General features: G+C 44.6%; 1 protein-coding gene across 5 annotated transcripts in view; it reads right to left on the reverse strand.

The window, feature by feature from the left end:
* Window positions 1-19702, reverse strand: part of LOC102446988 (putative ferric-chelate reductase 1) — a 32422-nt gene extending 12720 nt beyond the window's left edge. The window contains exons 1-7 of one of the 5 annotated variants that reach the window (XM_075936600.1): window positions 19635-19659; window positions 19311-19422; window positions 5351-5546; window positions 4897-5033; window positions 3510-3604; window positions 2635-2785; window positions 1081-1260 (exon numbers count right to left, since the gene is read on the reverse strand). In XM_075936600.1, the coding sequence (XP_075792715.1) occupies window positions 1081-1260; window positions 2635-2785; window positions 3510-3604; window positions 4897-5033; window positions 5351-5546 (759 nt within the window). In that variant the 5' untranslated portion in view covers window positions 19311-19422; window positions 19635-19659. Of the gene's footprint in view, window positions 1-1080; window positions 1261-2634; window positions 2786-3509; window positions 3605-4896; window positions 5034-5350; window positions 5547-10433; window positions 10464-15221; window positions 15272-19124; window positions 19281-19310 lie in introns of those variants that run through there. The other 4 variants (XM_006119834.4, XM_025182969.2, XM_025182968.2 and 1 more) reach the window with 4 other exon arrangements.
* Between the last annotated feature and the right edge of the window lie 788 nt (window positions 19703-20490).

A 20490-nucleotide genomic window follows, 5' to 3' on the forward strand; every position in this document is an offset into this window, starting at 1 on the left:
GTGCACATTTCTCTTTCATGGATGGAGAGCGAATTCTATAAGTTCTCACTCTGTGTAAAACTTTTATAGAGAAAGATGGAATTTATTTGCAGGTTTGGTCCCTTTTGAGAGCTATGCTGCTGAGTGCTGTTAAGTCCCTGTAGTTGAGCCCTTCCAGAACTGTTATCAATGTCTGTGTTACTCTGCTGGTTGGGGAATGGGGGGGGGGGGGAAGGTAGCAACTCTGTGCCTTTGCTGGGTGAGACCAGACCATCAGCCCAGCAGGACAAGGTGATGTAGAGCTCCAGAGGACAGGCATTAGCAAAGCAGGTGACAGTCTTCAAGTGGACCTCTGTGATCCAACCAGTCACAATACTGTCTCCCATTGTAAACTCATAAGAGCCACTGAAGGGCTTTCAGGAATGACTGTGCCCACTAAGAACATAAAATCCTGTTTAACGGCTTAACCAATTAAACATTATATTAACCGATTCAAGGGGAACTTGGGGGGGGGGGGTTAGGGCCACTAACAGAGGCTGCTCAGGTCTGGCAGGGAACTGTCCTAGCCCCCTCTGGTTAACCATTCACATCCCTAGTGATCATCACAGAACTGTAAACTGGTTTCTGAACAGAATAAGTAAACATACAGCACTTCAGAGATTACTTTCAGGATAGGCAATGGAGAATAACTCGCCTAACTACACCTATCCAGGATTCGACCAAAAGAAGGTATGTACTCATTCTTTCAAGGAGTGCCAGAGGATTTTAAAGCAAGTGCTAAGTCAGGGACTACATTCTTCTTTTCATACCTGTAAGAGACCACCTCCATCCAACAGCGCTCTCGAGCACCACATGGGAGTAACTATTTAGTGGGAGAAGTGCTACTATCACCTCTTCCGGCAGCATTTCAGTTTCTCTTGTGGGGTTCTTAGACTACTACTCACGCTTAACTCTATTTACTTGCAACAAGTCTGATAGATGTGCAGCTGATAATGTTGGGGCAACAGAAATCTTCATTTTCAATTTCTTGACTAAGTATAAACTACGTATTTTGTTGTGCCACTTGGATGGCATAGGAAATACTGTAAAAAGACTACTCACCATCCACTGGTCATGAGATAATGCAAAGGCTATATAGCCTTCACTAGGACCACTCATTTCAATAAGCATTGAGTGGTTATTTTGTTTGAACGACAGAAAGAAACAGTCGGCAGCCCCAGGATCACATTTTAGAGGATTCCTTATGCAGAACTTTGTATTTCCACAGCCTGAGGCATTAAACTAGACAGACAAGTAGAAAATTAAGTTAACAAAACAACCTGGTCATTCTCCATCCTACCCCACCCCATGTGCCACTACAATTAATGTGGTCCCAATTAAAGAAGAAGAGAAGATTTACACAGAAAATGCATAAAGAACCCCTTCTTCCTCACTCAGCCAATAATTACTAACCAAGATTAGAATTCATGGTCATAGCAGTTATTAAATTGTGAGCTTTGAATTCACCAATGCATTTAAATGAAAGAGTTTGACATCATAATGGTAACAAGGCTATAATTTTGGAGGTGCAATACAATCCCCTCCTGTTCAAGGATATTTCTTCTGCTTAATAAAATATGTTATAATTAACTCGAGTAAAAAAAAAATTCTTAAAAAAAAAAAAAACCACTTCCTGGTAGCTCACTTTTTGAACTATTCTAAGTCATTAACAGTCCCAAAGTGCTTAAGTTATTAGAAAGATATTCCTGTGAAGTCTTGCAAACTCCAAATAGTGCACATTATGGGGGGGGGGGGGGGGAGTCTGCTTTTCCCCTATTGGTTAATAAATAAACTCACTAAGAAAAGTTAAGCTGCACAGACATGCAATTATGGCATTGAACTCAGGGTTGTTCACCATTTTAAATACAGAAAATTCAAGTTAGCAGTAAATGGAAGAGATGACATATTGCTAAGTCTGATAAAGTTAAATGATAATGCTATTGCCTGACAATGTTGCCATTTTGGAACTTCAAGAACCAGTAATGGAACTTCATCTGAAGAAAACGCATGTGAACAATATAGTTATAAATTAGGCTCACCCACTCATGTATAGAAATAATTCTTGTTTCTACCTACCCTCATTTTATTAAACTTGAGTTTTATTTATACAGAGCCACAAATCAGCATGGCTCTTTATACGTGGAGCATAAAAGGACTCCCCAGGTTAACTTATGCATTTTATTTTTTTGACTTTTTACCAATCAGAGCTTGAACTGAGTTTCTGTACTTCATCCCTTGTCTCTTAACACCTCAATAGTTAATAATTGGACAGAGACAAATGTGGGTAAAGTAGTCTTATTGAATCAACTTCTGTTGCTGAGAAAGACAAGTTGAGAAAAAAAAATAGACAGAGAGAGAGAGAGAGAGAGAGAGAGAGGAGTTGGTTCAATAAAAGACATTACCTGACCCACCTTGTCTGTCTAATAGCCTAAGATGAACATGGCTATAACACCACTATATTACAAAAATCTGATATCATTTCCTATCTTCTGGCAACACAATGGCTAAGAAAGCATTAACTGCAGTCCTCCTTTTGAAAAAGCTCCTATTGAAACCAGGGATGAGAACTGAATAAAGACTGCAGAATTTAGCTCATAATACAGAAATGATACATACCGATTTTGTTAGGTGAGAAACTGGCTGGGAAGTTGGCAGAGTGTCTGGTGTAATACTTGTAGGAATTGTCCAAGGTGGTGCATTAGGCTGGGAAATAACAGGGCCAAGAATCTTCACCCAAAAGAGTTTATATTTCTCTACAACTGTGGCTCTGGAAAAGGGAGAGGGGAAGAGAAGTGACACAAACTTTCCTCACTCAGTACTGAGTATTTCGAGTACTAATGAACGACTGAATAGTACATTACAAAAAAGGAGGAAGAAACTCCTATATTTAGTTGGCCACAAAGGAACATTATGCTTGTCACATTGCATCATACAACTGATCTCATCTACACCAGTACCTCATGTTTTGGGAAAGGGAAGGGGGAATGAAAAACCTTCATCTAGAAAAATCTAGGTGATCCAGCTTCAGAAATAGATTCAAGACAGTCACTCCCCAGCTGCCAGCTACATAATTTGAAGCATCACAGAAATGTCAGGATGCATTTAGTTTCTATGATCATACCATACATCCCGGTTCCAGAACAGTCATATAATGGCATGGTACACATGCAGTTTTATTTAGGAATTAAACTAAAAAAAAAAGTTGCACATCACAGAAATATTTCCACTGCTACATTTACAAGTCACTCATTGCCTAGAACTAGGAAATATCCTAAGTAGTAGGCCAGTGTCAACCAGTAACAAGCCTTGAAACTCTCCCCCCGCCCCCAACTTCAAAAGAGGAGAGAACGTTGATAATTTTCTACCAACAGCAGAGCCAGTTCCCCCAGAGACATTTCTTGGGTGCTAGTTAATATTTATGACAGAAAAAGCAGTGGTTTTTCATCTAGTTTGCATTTTTGTAAAATAGCACTAATACTTTGTTGACTTACAGAAATTGTACATGTTCTGGTGCATCTGTCGGGGAAACCCAATAAGCCTCTACATGATTCTTTTTTGATTTACTTGTATGACTGACAGCAGAATTCTGAAAGAGACATATCTAGAATCAGAGAGATCCCTCACATAGGTGTATACAGTATAAAATTATGTACATACAGTAACAGCATGCCTGTAGTTATAAAAATTAACACAAGGGTGCACCAGAGAGGCACTAAACTGAGTCATGAACAAGCCCACAGACCCAACCCAATGGCTTCTATATACAGTAGACTTCTGATAATCTGGCACCTTTGGAACCCAGGGGGTGCCAGATTATGGGATATGCCGGAGTATCAGGAGGTACTCCGGTGGAGGGCTGTGACGGGTCTTCCAGGACCTGCACTGCGACTGGCGGGGTGGTGTTGACAGAACGGCGCAGCAAGGGGCAAACCCTCTGATATTTTGCAAGGAGATGGGGGAATCCCCACACAGCCGCTGGCGACAGGCCAGCTGGGGCTGCAAGCGGCGGCCTTGGGGAAGCGGCAGAGCAGAGCAGCTGGGTTGCTGCCAGGTTGGTCCCGAAGCATCACCCCTCACCTCGCCATCTCTCCTCCGCCGCCGCTTGCAGCCCCAGCTGGCCTGTAGCAGGTGGCTGCACAGGGCTTTCCCGGCCTGTAGCAGGTGGCTGCACAGGGCTTTCCCCGCCTCCCTTCAAAACAGGGGTTTGCCTGTTTTGCAGGGTTTCGTCCCTCGCCGCCGCCATTCCCCGCCAACCCCGCCCCCTTTCCGCCCCCCAGCTGGCTGCAGTGCGGATCCAGCAGACCCATCACAGGGATATAATCCCCTTCCCCTCTCTCCCGTTTCCCGGCCTGCAAACACGCATGGGGCTCACAGGAGCTCCAATTGTCTGGCTGGCTGGCACACTTCCGGGTTCCAGGTGGTGCCGGACTATCAGGAGCACCGGACCACTGGATGCCAGACAATTGGAGTTTTACCGTACTAACATCAGTGGGACAACAGTTGGATCCTATGAAAAGGGAGTCAGTTATAACCAGACTCTGGATGTGACCAATGTCTGCAACATATATTGAATGGAGTGTCAGCTGTTCTACTTCCTATTAGCACACTGAACAAATATGAACTAAGAAGTATAATCCATTTGCTGTGTGCAGAGCCAGTTGGTACGAATCATTTCCCATTAGTAGTAGCTAGAGGCTATGGTCAGAGCCAACTGCAGATAGCTACACCTCCACCTGCAAATCCCTGCTTAAATATGCTGAGCTGGCTGCCTACGCAGAACTAGAGAGGCTAAGAAGCTTAGGCTAGGTCTACACTGATTTTAGCTATTGGGTGTAGCTACACCAATTCGTCATAGGCCCTGTTTGAAACACACCATACCTTTACACGTCCACATGTCAGGAGCTGAGAAATCCTTTCATCGGCAAGTATAAAAGAGCCAATTGCAGGGCCATCCAAGTTTTCTGCATTCCTGGCTTGTATGAAAAATCCTTCAAAAACTGGACCAGATAAACTAACTGAAATAAGGAGGGGTGAAAAAAGAGTTAAGATATTTCCAATGTAATCTATGAAGGTGAAAATGAAACATGCTTCCCCCGCCCCCAAGCTTTAGCAATGGCCATGGTTTCACGTTATTTTAGAGGTTAACTACCCTGACTTGGATCAACACTCATTAGCATCATCAGGACATTTCAACTTCCTTAGGATGTAACTGTCTATGGTGCTTGATCCAGGTAGCCACAAGGAACCTACAGAAGGTCAATGTGAGACAAGACCATAAAACAATGTCTTTGATCACTTTACTTTACATCAACCACAATGCTGGACACAATACCTTTTATATGGTCTCCTGGTCTAAATACAGTCACATTCACTGAGATAGTGTGCACAGGTGATGGTTGTGGAAAATGTCCATGGAGAGGCCTCATACTACTACAGGCTTCTTTTACTTTTCCATTTGGATAACCAGCCACAGGAACAGAAAGGAAGGTAAATATCCAAAGAGTGCGAGTCAGTCCAGGCAACTCCATCTGAATAAGTTGAAATTACACATTATTAGCCAAACCCTGTAAATGCTATGTAGTTTATAGATTAGAAAGAATAGGGTGGGTCTTTAGTAGATATAGTTGATTTTTTAATAATTTGCATGAGGTTCAAGAATCATAGCAAACGAGAATATCCAGACAATTTGCAGGCATTCGTTAGATTGGTATCTCTCTATAAACAAGCATTTAAAAAATTAACACAAATGTTTATTTGTTCAAGAACTGCTGTACAGGCAGTCCCCGAGTTACGCGGATCCGACTTACGTCGGATCCGCAGTTACGAACGGGGCACTTCCTCTCCCTGGTCTCGAGCAGACCAGGGAGAGGAAGCAAAGCGGCGGCGGAAGGCGCGGCCAGCTGACAGCCCAGACGCGTCTGGGCTGTCAGCTGGCCGCGCGTTCTGCCGCTCTGCTGTGCTCCGCTCTGCTCCCCCTCCCCCTGGTTTGCAGACCAAGGGGAGGGGGAGCAGAGCGGAGCACAGCAGAGCGGCAGAACGCGCGGCCAGCTGACAGCCCAGACGCATCTGGGCTGTCAGCTGGCCGCGTGCTCCGCTCTGCTCCCCCCCCCCTGCAGATCAGGGGGAGGGGGAGCAGAGCGGAGCACAGCAGAGCGGCAGAACGCGCGGCCAGCTGACAGCCCAGACGCGTCTGGGCTGTCAGCTGGCTGCGCGTTCCGCCGCTCTGCTCTGCTCCGCTCTGCTCCCCCTCCCCCTGGTCTGCAAACCATGGGGGGGGGGGGGAAGCAGAGCGGAGCACGCGGCCAGCTGACAGCCCAGACGCGTCTGGGCTGTCAGCTGGCCGCGCGTTCCGCCGCTCTGCTCTACTCTGCTCCACCTCCCCCTGGTCTGCAGACCTGGGGGACGGGGAGCAGAGCAGAGCAAAGCCGCGGAGCCCGAGGGCAGCAGGATAGCCACGGCGCGTCTGGGCTGTCCCGCTGCCCGCGTGTTCCGCCGCTTTGCTCCCCGTCCCCCTGGTCTGCAGACTGCAGCTGCAGACCAGGGGGACGGGGAGCAAAGCAGAGCAAAGCCATGGAGCCCGAGGGCAGCAGGATAGCCACGGCGCGTCTGGGCTGTCCCGCTGCCCCCGTGCTCCGCGGCTTTGCTCCGGACGCCTGTGGTACAGCAGCTGGGGCGCTGCCGGTTGGTCCCGTAGCGCCGCTCTGGGTGCCACTGGACCAACCCAGCAGCACCCCAGCTGCTCTGCCCCAGGTGTCCCCTAGTCAGCAGCTGCTGAAAATGACCAGTGGCTGACTACAGGAAGCCCCTGCCCCGGGCTTCCTGGAATCAGCCGCTGATCAGTTTCAGCAGCAGCTGACTTGGGGATGCCTGGGGTTCTTAAGTTGAATCTGTATGTAAGTCAGAACTGGCGTCCAGATTCAGCCACTGTTGAAACTGATCAGTTTCAGCAGCGGCTGAATCTGGACGCCAGTTCCGACTTACATACAGATTCAACTTAAGAACAAACCTACAGTCCCTATCTTGTACGTAACCCGGGGACTGCCTGTAATTGTGGTGACCATCTAGTCACATAGTAACCTTTGTCTTCCCTAACCAGATCTGTGTTTTAGACAGGCAACCATTTAAAACGAGTTCTATTTTCTTCTTTTAAAATAGTCCTTTCAAACTTTCAGAAGGGTCTTTTCCACGTTTCTGCTGATATTTATGGGTCTTTTCAACAACAGAGAGATGATAGGATGCAGAGCAACAGCCCCTAAAAAGCCAATTGCTCAGCCTTTACTTTCTTCATTTACTAAAAGTGAGGACACTTGGTACTTATTACTAGGGATATTAGATACTGGGTAATTGTCTAGCCATGCAAGCACATTAACTCTTATTGGTTACACAACTATTTAATAGTCTCAGGGGCAGGGCTGGCAGCCAATGTGCTCCATTCCCACTCCCGCAGAGCCTCCTGCCACCCTGCACTACTGTCTCTGTATCAGAGGCTGCAGCTCAGGGTGCCAGGCGGGAGCCAGTCCGCAAGGGGAGCCAGTTTAAAAACCAGCTCCCTATGCAGATCAGCTGCCTCAGAATCTGAGCTCTCTGCAGTGGCTTATCAGTTAATAGTATAGTCGACTACATGTTGACATCCCTACTTTGTACATGGATATGGAATGCCTCACTTTCATTGTAGATTTTCAAAATACTTCACAAAAAACTAACAGTCTCACATATGTAAATATTATCCCTGTTCAACAGAGGCGGCAACAGAGAAATAGGTTTTGACCATGAGAGAGAAAGAGAGAGATTGAGATGACATGACATGCTTAAATCTGCAAAGAATCTCTGAGCTGGGAGTATAACTCAGGAGTTCCTCCCTCCCAGTCTTGGGCTAAGCCCATGCCACAATCTTCAGTTCATTCTGCAATCAGTCCTAGAAAAAGTAAGCCAGCTCCAAGTAGGGGTGTTGACTACCTGATAAGCATAAGCTTTATCGGATAAATGAGGAGTCACTCGATTAGTCGCTTCCCCCTGCCTTGCTGTCTGTATCAGAAAGCAGCAGCAAGGGGGGGATGGGAGAGCAGGAGCCAGTGCAAGGGGGAGCTGGCTTGGAACCATCTCCTTAGGGGACAGGGCAAGCAAAGGTTTCCCGACTGCTGCACCTCGTCCTTTGAAATGTACAGGAGCCACAGGTGACTCCTGTACATTTCAAAGGGAGAGGCACAGCACGATAGCGAGCACCCAGGGCCGGATTAAGGCATGGGTGAGCCGGGCAGCTGACCGGGGCACCAACCAATGGGGGGCGCCTGATGGCAGCTACAAGGAGTGCGCAGAGCCCCTTTTAGCTGCCATCAGGCGCCACGCGCCTGCCTTCTGGATTGCAGGCTGCAGCAGCTCCCAGCGGCCGCCCAGGGCAGGGGCCGCATTAACCCCCGCAGCGCCGGCCAGCAGCACCCTTCCCCCAGCAGTCGCGGGGCCCTGCATGGCCAGGCTCGCACGCCAGCAGTGGTAGCTGGGCCAGGCCGAACCGGGCCAGGCACATGCGTTCTGCTGCCACCAGCTCCACGTGCCCTTCCACACACACCAGGCGGGGGCGGGACCGTGCATGCGCCCTCCCCCAACCAAGGGCGCAATTAAACTATCTGCCCAGGGCACCGGAATGGCTCAGTCCGGCCCTGCAAGCACCCCCTTATCAACTAATCAAGCAGTCAATGGAAATTCCATTAACTACTTAATTAGTTGATTAATCAAAATTTAACATCCCTATCTCCAAGCAGGGGCCTGAGTCAAACCCTCCCCACATGGCATTACAATGTTTCTCATCTCACAGTTCTAATCAGATGAAGCCCACCAGTTACATGGGACAGTCAGGTTTTTTTTTTTTTTTAATTAATCTAATAAAATACAAATGCAAAGGATGGTAGTATTTAGGAACTACAGAAGCCTGACAGGTCCATATGTTTATTAGTCAGACCCACAAAAAAGTTCAAATCTACATCATATTGTACTGATGTAGAACCAGTCATGCTGTATATATTTATTCCTTTTTGCATGACTAAAGATTCCCCAGTGACAAGATCTTCCCGAGCGATTTTAATGGCCAAGCAGTTTCTTTAAAGTCAGGTGAAACGAGATTAGGGTGTTGTCACACTAATCAAAGGGGAAAAAAAAAATCAAGCTATAGTTTCAAAGTACAAAGTTACAGACTAGAACTAAACTCTGATCTTTCCCTCTGGAAAAATATTTGTCTATGAGCTTGGGGAGGAGGGGGAGGGCTGGAGAGAGTGTGCGTGTGTGCAGGAGAGTGGGGGAGGACGGTATTTTCACTAGCTCCACACAGGTTTTCCCAAAGCATCTCTCTCCCCCAAGGAATCATCTTTTGGAATTGAACAGTACTGGACATTGTTATACCTTACACATATGAAAACCAAACACTGATGCAAAGAACCATGATGTATTAGGATTGAAGATCATAATGGAGGGAAATATAGATCTGACACACCAGATTATTTTAAAATACAGGCAGTCCCCGGGTTACGTACAAGATAGGGACCGTAGGTTTGTTCTTAAGTTGAATTTGTATGTAAGTCGGAACTGGCGTCCAGATTCAGCCGCTGTTGAAACTGACCAGCGGCTGACTACAGGAAGCCCGAGGCAGAGCTGCTCTGCCCCGGGCTTCCTGGAATCAGCCGCTGATCAGTTTCAACAGCAGCTGACTTGGGGACGCCAAGAGACAAGCGTCCGCGTCGAGAAAAGCCTGGTCTGCTGGGGGGGGGGAGGCGCACTAGCTGCACCTCCCTATCCCCAGCAAACCAGGGAGACGCGAGCGGCGGGACCACTGAGACGCACCGTGGTCCCGCAGCCCGCGTCCTCTGCGTCTCCCTGGTCTTCTGGGGGGCCCCCCCAGCAGACCAGGGAGATGAGGAGCAGCTTTTCTTGCCGTGGAGGACGCGGGTAGCGGGACCGCGGCGCGTCTGGGCGGTCCTGCCGCCCGCATCCTCCGCGGCGAGAAAAGCCCCGTTCGTATGTAGGGATCCGACATAAGTCGGATCCACGTAACTTGGAGACTGCCTGTAAAGAAAAGTAACTTTGTTCTGTCACCATGAGGAAATATGGCAGAAAGAAAGGTAGGTCTGGGCTTTTAGTGTTAAAATTTCAGCACAGTGAGATCTTTTAAGGGGATGAGTTGCTAGTCTGCATGTTAAGCAGAACACTGTAAATAGAGTTTTTAATTATTATAGGAGGAAATTGTTCAAAATAAGAAAACATTGGATCAGGATTTCATCTCATACTTGCATTAGGATACTGTTATACCAACAGTACTTGTGTACACTAAACTAGGTTCTATACTTACAGATATAAGACAGACATTTGCTATTATGCACAACGTTGCTCCAAGACAGTATAATTTCAGGGCAACTTATTAAATTTACCTGGGTGTCTGACATCTCAATCCATGATAAAACAACTATTTCCACGGTGGTCAAACAAAATGGTTTAAAAAAAAAAAAAAAAAAAAAAAAAAAAAAAAAAAAACACACCACACACACTCTTGAAATCTTCACCCTCACTAAGACATCTCAAAGCGTAAAGCAGATTACCGAAGACTAGTGTTCCCCTTTAAAAACAGAGTAGGAGACGCACATATATTCAAGTCACAGATATGCTAATGTGAGATCCAAATACCTGCTTTCTGGGAAAGTATAGTCTGTTTTACCCATATAGATCACAAAAGCGGAGCTAGGAAGCTTCCTAAGCACATATGGATATAAAAATAACACAAACATTTCTCAGATAAACGGAGCCCTGCCTTCGGATTTAAAAGAGAGAGAGAGAGAAGCCAAAACGTTTACAAGGTCAGAGTAACCATTTACTCACTAGAAACATTTTCATATTAGCACTTTTCGCAGAGTGCTCACATACAATGCAAGACTCAGTTGTACAAAACAATGCAGGATTTGTGCTTGTACATAAAGCCACCAAACAGCTACAGTACTATGTTCAGTAAATAGGAGGGGAAAAAAAACCCAGGTTTACACTCATTCCAGAGAAACATGCCCCCCCCCCACACACACACACAAAACCCTTCTGAAAAACAATGATTTTGTTTTTTCAGAATACTGAGACAAGACAGGCTATTATACAAACTCACTGTGTCATCTATTACTTCTAGAGAGCTAGTTTCCTAATTTATTGCAAATGACAAATTAAAATGAATGTGGCAAGCTCCTGCTAGTCCTCATTCCAGCACATCTCCAAAACCAGTCAATTTTTGAATCATCACCAGAATTCTGTGCAGGAAAGGCTGAGGAGCACATTCCATAGGCAAGAACTGAGGTGAATTAGAACTTAAAATAAAGACAACTTGCACAGTCCTTGCTGAGATCACAGTATGCACAAGTCACTGCAACTTTTCTTATTTTCAGGAGCTCTTACATAGAAGATAGAACAAGCTTCATCATGTTGACAGTTACCATGTGATAGAGACTTGTTTTTGATAAGAAGATAACAAAACAATGTTTAGGGTTCCAGTTTAAACAGTAGATGATGTGGTACAGATTTTTTAAGAGAAGCCAAGGTTATTCTTCTACAAAGTGGACTGGTAACAAGGCTACTTTTTTCCATAAAGATAAAAATGGGTTTTCAGAGGGGAAGAGAAGAGGGAAATGTGAAATAATTGTTATACCATACCATAATTTAAAAAGGGAGATGGAGCCAGCAGAGACAGGGCTAAGTGAGTGTCTGCTAGGTATCCCAAATTTTCCTACTAAAAGTTTATTCCTCCACACACACACACCCCTACCTGAGTTTCCTAGTAAAGTCCCTTTCTTTGAGTTGACTCTTTTACAGCACAGAGGGAAGAACGCCAAGAAAACCAGGAAGTTACTCTCAGAATGCCAGAGAGAAGAGCAATTTGGTACTGAAGATTTACCCAAACTATGTGAAAGGAATTCAGTGTCTGAAACCCAATACAAACCAGAATGTCATGCCAGACACCATTCCATATAGTAGTAAAGCCCCAAGCCTAAACTTCTTGAAGCTTGGGAATTAAAATGTAGATCCAAAATACATTCTCACCTCCATTCTCACCTCCAATCTGTTGCATCTCTTACTCTTCCTTAAGGGAAGAAGAAAAACTGGACTAGGAGACAATATCAAGAGACCTGATTTTGCAATAATGCCTCAGCATAGGTACATTAAGACTTGTGCTTAGTTTTCTCTTAAGTCCATAGCAATAACTGTGAGACAGAACATGTCACAACCTCGTGAACATGACACCACATATTAACTAAAAGCCATGAAGGAAAAACTGAACTTCTTGGAAAATTGAATATACATCATCAGTACGTCTGGATAGTGAGATCTTTAGATTTAAGGCGATTAGCTAATTATTTTACTGAACTAGTAATAACTGCTTCAGGAAAAAAAAAATCACCATAAACAATTATGAAAGTACCTACTATATGATGCCAATAATTCAAATAATGTATTGAAATCAAGAGCGGTAAGATAAACATGGTATTACAAATCATTACTAAAAATTATGGAACATTGGTACAGGGAACACATTTGTATTCACTCCAGAAAGGTTCAAAACTGCCAGTCCAGGATCAGCCAAACTTTCCAAACCAATCCTCATATAAAATCTTAATGGAATCAAGAATAGCTACTCTTTCCCTCCATAAATTACAGGGTTATTTTTTCTGATAATTACAGCTCTTCACTCAGTAGCTTAGATTGCCTATAATGATAAAGCTAATTTCCAAAACATGAAATTATACATGTTATTTGCTAAAAATGAGCTAGTGGGGGCAGAGCCAGGCCTGGCTCGCAACGGCCAGCAGAGAAGAGAGAGGAGTAGAGGCAATCACAGCCCTCCCTAGTGACCAGGGGTAGAGTCAGGGTTGCCTAGCCCTTTGTTGGCAAACAAAGCAAATGGGGTGCTGCCTCCTAGTTTTATAATAAAAATGAAGAAATAGCATTTATATTTTTCTCTCACAACAGTCCGGCTTATTAATTTATTTCCAGCTCAAACACAGTGAACTGTCTTTGTCAGCTGATCTCCTAAGGAAAGCTTAATCAGCAGATCTCATTAAATCCAATACTCTAGATAAGATTAGTAGAATTTAACTGGAAAAAGAACTATTCCTTAAACCACAATATAAATACCGTACAACTGACTGGTACCCACAGATAACTGGTTTAATAACCAATGTGAAGCAGAATGCAGACACTGGTGCCATATGTGAATAACGACCTTATAACAGGAACACACCCATTAGACAACAGTAGTTCTTGTAGTACTGGATATCTAATAGTCTCTAGCATTTATATTAAATTTAGAGCCAAATCTCTACAGTTGGAAACAGAAGAACTTCATGGCTATGTCTACATTGGCAAGAACACCGACGTTCTAATGTATAAAATCAGTGCTTCTTGCACAAATACTCTGACGCTCCCGCTCAGGGATAAGCCCTCTTGCGCAACTGTTCTTGCCAGTGTAGACAGGCAACATCAATTTCTTGAGTAAGAAAGCCCGATATTTAAAATGGCAAGAGAGCGTCTACACAGGCATGGATGCTCTTGCACAAAAGCACATCTTTTGCGCAAAGGCACATGCCAGCATAACGCTCTCTTACTCAAATACTCTAACGTAAAAACTCTTGAATTAAGGAGTATTTGCACAAAATCTTGCCAATATAGACGTAGCCAATGAGTTTAAAGGTTTTGTTCACCAGGTAACCAAATTTACCATCCAACAACAAAACATGAGAAGACAGTCAAGCTGTTTTACCTTAAACATACTTCTGGCTTGTTTTTTATGACATGGCTGTCCTATACAGTGTGAGAGTTGGTTGACCTTGATGTCAGCAGAGTTATAGCATAATTAACTGTAACTAACCGGCTGTGTCTAGACTGGCAAGTTTAGATGCTTTTGCGGAAAAACTTGCCAGCTGTCTACACTGGCCGCTTGAATTTCCACAAGAACACTGACGATCTCATGTAAGAAATCAGTGCTTCTTGCGGAAATACTATGCTGCTCCTGTTCGGGCAAAAGCTTTGCGCAAAAGGGCCAGTGTAGACAGCTCAGATTTGTTTTGCGCAAAAAAGCCCCGATCGCAAAATGGCGATCGGGGCTTTTTTGCAGAAAAGCGCGTCTAGATTGGCATGGACACTTTTCTGCAAAAAGTGCTTTTGCGGAAAAGCGTCCGTGCCAATCTAGACACTCTTTTCCGTTAAAAGCATTTGTGGAAAATCATGCCGGTCTAGACGTAGCCACCATGCATACTAACTCAGTAGATCAAATGGTTGCACAATTCATACTTTTATTTATAGTGCTTACTTGGGAAATGCTTCAGAACTCGCAAATTAGAGGAGGACATGTGTAAGTTCATTAGGTACTTTGTAACTCATTTCTATGCAATACACTACTTTCCTACTCACTCATTGGAGAGAGCCAATAATCCAGTAGCTTTAAAATACACTCATCTGAACCAATCTCAATGCGTCAAATACTAACTGAACTATAAAAATAATTTAATCCAAAACCTTCTACAGAATCCTAAAGCCCTCTGATTATGCAATGCTCAGTATATCATGTTTGACAGTGCTTTCTTCCTTGCTCCACTACCATTCCTAATTCAGGAGGGACTGACTATATCTGAAAATGAATATAATTTTAGTCTTCAAGTCCATTCCATCATTAGCATCTCCATGATAAGACTAACAAATAGTTAGATACTAGCACCAGAGCTGGCATTGTTTGCTTATTTCAAATAGGACCATGACTGTAAACAATGGATTGGTAACTTGTGATCCAAACACCTGAGTTGGGGTTGAATTAGAATCCACAGTCCATTGTAAAAAGTCTCTCACAAGATTGGCAAGCTACTCAGGTCTCAAGCAGAAGCCTTCTGTGTGGAAGTACCTGTCTTGACACCTGCACTGGTGACAAGCCATGAAAACAGGGTAAATATGTTGTGAGGCCACCAGAGATTGCCTAAATTCACAAATAGTATTCCTAGGAAGCTAGTGATTTCAGAGGTGAAGAACGGATATTCTGGTTTTAAGCAGGATCTGGATTTCCAGTCAGGTCATCTGGGTACCTTCAAGAGACACTCCTGAAGAACTGGTGAACAAGTCCCTTTCTCTTCAACTTGTCTGAGCTAAGGAAGAACAGCAGTGATTATTTAGATATTAACAGATCGGAGCAAGAGTACCTCTTTATCTGCAGCCACTAACTGATGGAGTTTACAGAAATCATTTTTACCTAAAGGAAAAAAAAAAAAAAAAGACTGTAGGGCCTATCCACAAAAGCTGTTATGGATGAGAAGCCAGATTCTGCCAACTTAAATATGAACCCTTATTTATAACTGTATTGAACTACCTAGGATTGTCTGAGTCCTATGGAGGAACAGATTAGAAAGTAAAAGGTTATACTTTCATTGACTACAATTAGCTTTAGATCAGGTCCTTAGTAGATGTAGGACAGGGAGGACTGAAAAATACCAGATTTGACTTAAGCTACTGTTAGGACTACATGGTAAGAGAATTTCTGGATTTTGTGCAAGTCATAAAAGATTGTAAATAAAACAAATCCCAGAAAGCCTCTGTTTTTAACATTGGAAAGGGACTTCTGGTGAGTTTGCCCAGCTGTGCCAACATTCTCGCTTCATCCTGCCACAACCCAAATACCATTCTGCATTTTCAGAGAGATAATAGTCAATATTAATAGGCTAAAAAGATGCAGCATCTTTATTGCACCCCATTTTTCTAGAGGACTAAAAGCTGTAATAAGATTAGAATCCTAGGGCCTAATCATTCCTGCTCCCATCTGACATCTGTGTGCACACGAACCCTCCTAGATGACAGCCCCACACAAGGTAGCCAGGTTCCTCCATAGAACCATCCCACCTCTCAGGACATCCTGGAGGGTTCTTCACAAGATCAACAAATCTGCCAATGACGAGAAAAAAAAAAAAAATCAGCTGGACCCACAGAAAGTTTGCAGGAAAAGCAGCAAAGCCTCAGGCTGGGCTATCTTCCAAGTCAGTCCCTCACATGAGGGAATGCTCCTAAAAGGGGGCCCTGAGGCAACTGGCAATGAAGGACTGGAAGCATGGTCCTATTCAAGACATACTGCTAGGGATTCAGAGAGGAAGCAGAGCGCCAGAGCATACCCACCAGGCCTCTATACAGGAGGCCCCATCAACTTCATGAGGTTTGGTGGGGAGACAGAGTGAGATCAACAGCTAGTTCCAGTGGGGTGATGTCAGAACTCACGTCAAGGGAACAGACTTGGTTCCCACACTCCATTCCAAAGGAGTTTCTTCATAAAAGGGAGACTGAATATCTGGATAAGGAACTAACTGATCTGCTGTTCAGATGCTGCATGCACTCCTGTGTAGCATCTACACAGCAATTCCATTACACGAAGTCCCCGGGTTACATCAATCTGACTTACGTCGGATTCCTAGTTACGAACGGGGGAGGGGGGGGACGCAGCTAGTGCGGGGTGCCCGGAGGCCGCAGCCCGGCGCAGGGCTGGGTGTTTAACGGCGGAGGCGGATTCCCCTTTAAATCTCCCTGCCTGCCCCCCACCCCCCCAGGTCTCCCTCTTACCACAATGCACCAGGCGCGCCAGGCTCCCTCATGGAAATGTCGCCGCCAGGGCGCAGCTAGTGCGGGGTGCCTCCCCCACTGTCACCGCCTCTGGCGGCGCGGGGGGCGCTTCCCCCCGGCAGACGAGGGAGATGCGGAGCTAGTGCCACCCTCCCCCCAGCAGACCAGGGAGATGCGGAGCGGCTTCTTGGAATCAGCCGCTGGTCAGTTTCAACAGCAGCTGAATCAGGCCGCCTGGGGTAGAGCAGCTGGGGCGCTGCCAGGTTGGTCCCGCCGCCCGCGTCCTCCGCGGCGAGAAAAGCCACTCCGCATCTCCCTGGTCTGCTGGGGGAGGGGGGCGTGGCGCTAGCTCCGCGTCTCCCTGGTCTGCTGGGGGGAAGTGCCCCCCAGCACCGCCAGAGGCAGCAACAGTGGGGGAGGCACCCCGCACTAGCTGCGCCCCGGCGGCGGCATTTCCATTCAGGCGGTGCTGAGGGAGGCTGGCGCATTGTGGGACTGGGCTGGGAGTCCCGTTCGCGGGAGGAGGCGGAGGGAGGGCGAGGAGCAAGCCGGTAAGAGGGAAACCTGGGGGGGGGCAGGCGGGGAGATTTAAAGGGGAATCTGCCTCCACCGTTAAACACCCTGCCCTGCGCTGGGCTGCGGCCTTCGGGCGCTGCAGCGGCCGGTCGGGGCGCACGGGGCACACTTGGCCCTAGCCCCAGAGACCAGTCGCATGGGGAGCGGGGGAAGGGGATGCGAAGCGCCGCCAGGGCCGCATTAAAAAACTCCCCGTGCTGAGGCCGACTTACATACAAATTCAACTTAAGAACAAACCTACAGTCCCAATTTTGTACATAACCCAGGGACTTCCTGAATTTCAAAATAATGGACAACTTATTCTGACTTCTGTAAACCTTATTCTACAAAGTATAACGCATATTCTGAAATAGTTATGTTGGAATAGGGGCTGTGTAGACACTCCACTTCTGCTATTTCGAAATAGCCCCTCACCAAGGCCATTCTAAGTTATTCCTCCTGGGGCTCTAAATCGAAATAGCACATCTACATTAGAGAAGCCTGCCTCGGATTAATTTTGAAGCTTTCCTGCAGTGTAGACATGCTATTTCGAAATAAGCTATTGCAGAATAACTATTTCAGAATAGCTTATTCCGAAATAACTGTGCGGTGTAGACGTAGCCTCATCGTGCCACGTTACTATTCTCACAAGAGAATGGGGACACAGAGCCCTGCTGTCTGAGCTCCATCTCCCTAAGTAATGTAAAAAGGAGGGTTGTGGTCACTTCTAATCTGCTGCCAGCTCAAAAGGACACCGTTACAGAGTAGAAGAAAGAGCCCTATTTGCATGTTCAGGTTAGCAATAAACTCAGCAACCTGTACTCCTAAGTCACTTAGAAATGAAGTCTGATAGATATTTCACTCAGATGGGTGAAATTAAAAAAAATGTATTTCAATCATCTTTATAATAGAGGAATAGTATTACTGTATATTTTAATCTGATCCAGAGTTACATAGTAGCCCATTTAAATTGGGAACGCTCTGCATTCTGTTCACATAGTTTGTTAGTTCACAAAAGCCAAAAATGTCCATTTCCAGTACAAGAGCAGGAACAACAACAGACCAGTCTGTGTAGCTTGGGACATATTACAATGTTTTCTGTTTCCGGTAACATTAAAACTACACACAAGGAAGAATAAGAGTATCTTCTGGGAAGGATAAGAGCCACATCAAAAAGCAAGATAAGGGAGGACTTAATAAAGACACCTGACATTGTCAGAGCAGCATCAACCTTCCCACCTTTGGCTCCCATCCTGCATCCAATTAATGGGGTCCACTGGCAGAGGTTAAGTTACCTTTGGGTAGGATTTTCCCCCTTTCGCAGGAATAGAAAAGAGTTTTCTTTAAAAAATATAAAGACACAATTTTAAAACTATAAAAGGCAAATGTATTTTTAAAAAGCCAAAATTGTTTCAAGGTAAAGTAGTCTGAAGTTTAGTTTAACAGGATCTTGTTAATATCTCAAACTTATAGCAATGACATTACTTTCTAAATAAGAAGATCTTTTTGAAGTCTTAGATGAAAGGCATTACATAAGCATCACTGTTGTAATACACTAAATGCAAATAATTTTCATTTGTTTTACAAGTGTTAGAAACAGCTCTCTCTTTGCACATATGTTGTCTTAGGAAATTTAGATTTTAGTAGAATATAGAAACAATGCTGGAAATGTATAGCATTAACATAGTTAAGCTGTGTTCATACAGAAGGATCTGGATTTCCAGAAAAAGACGTTATGTATAAAGCTTAAAATATTTTTTTTCTCTTCAGATACCCAATTATAATAATTGAATTTTGCTCTACATACCTATAGTTCTTTATAATACAGAGAACATAGAAACAGAGTTCTCCTGCATCACCACACTCATCAATACACATTTTAAAATAATCTAGTACTTTCTAATCACAGGAAAGCTATCATCAACCTTATGCCTGACATATATTACCAGCAGAAGCTCTGGAACCAGATCGTAGAACACCTGTTCTTTACTTGCTACATAGACCTTGCTCAACAAAAAGCAGTCACTTCTCCCATTACCACAGACACTCTTAAACTAGTGTTTTAAAAAAGATTGCACTACATGGTGTTCAAAGCGTTTTTGCTACCAACAGAACCCTAACATAATGCTTACCTTATAAAACCATGCAGAGTACTCTAGCCAGACTTCCTGCTTTCTGACAAGTTGCAGCACACTTCAGCAGAGGGTGGAGCCAAACAGAAGTTTAATCAGAAGGGAACACACCCTAAGGAAAAGCTTGTTAAAGCAAGTGTGAGGTTAACAACAAGGGGGAGAAACAGAAATGTTTTAAATTAGCTTTTCAAAATACATATCTTAATAAAATGTCATAAATGTTTAGCACACCACATTGAAAGTCTATTTTACTTCCCTTTACCCTGATGAGCAACTAATGAAAAATAAATATTTTACTCATCCAAGATTAAAAAAAAACCCCACAGGCAAAGAAGAATTTGCCAGGCTGCAACCATGTGTTTATGCACATCCTTAACTTCACTACTGGATGCAACCCACAGATTTCAGTGGGATCATTTTTGGAGTAATAAAGTTAAACAAATGCATGTTTGCAGAATTAAGAACTAAGGCCCACATCTTCACTGATAAGAATTAGGTGCCCAACCACCATTGAAATCAATCTGGATAAATTCCTAATCACACAATGAGCTCAAGGAAAGCAGGCCTTTTTCCTGGACAGCTGTATTGCTTTCTGGAGAACTTTATATGTGCCCATGCCTCTGCCTGTATGAAGTTCATTTTGGGATTAGCTCCTAAAAGATCAAATTCATTTTATTCTGTAATTCAGGGCATTGTCCAGCTGTCATTATATAAGACCTTCTTCTACAGGTTTCCATTGAAAGGCAAATTAATGTCATTAGGCCTGGTCCTGCAAGCTGACTTATGCAGCTGGATCACTGGGCAGACCCCCAACCAACTCAATGGGGCTTTGTAGGAGTCCACCTTGCAGGATCCAGTGCAAAACAAAATATGCTTATTTATTGCAATCTTGAAATGTTAAAAGTTACCTAGTAATGATCTCAAGGTTCAGTCAAACCCTTGTGCCTGTGAGGTGCCCTGTTGATGTCCCTGAGGCTCTAGCCCAGATCTTCAATGGCATCTATGCACCCATCTCCCATTGAAATTAACAAAGATCTGTCCTTCTGTGGCTCTGCAAGGATACTTCCTGCAAACCGTTATGCTTGTGAGAAATCTCATTGAGTTCAATGAGCTTACTACTCAGAAATGTAAAGTTATTTCTGGGTGTGCATGTTTGCCAGATTGCAGCTTTTATTACCAG

Source organism: Pelodiscus sinensis, chromosome 9, assembly GCF_049634645.1.
Source record: "Pelodiscus sinensis isolate JC-2024 chromosome 9, ASM4963464v1, whole genome shotgun sequence".
Lineage (NCBI taxonomy): Eukaryota > Metazoa > Chordata > Testudines > Trionychidae > Pelodiscus > Pelodiscus sinensis.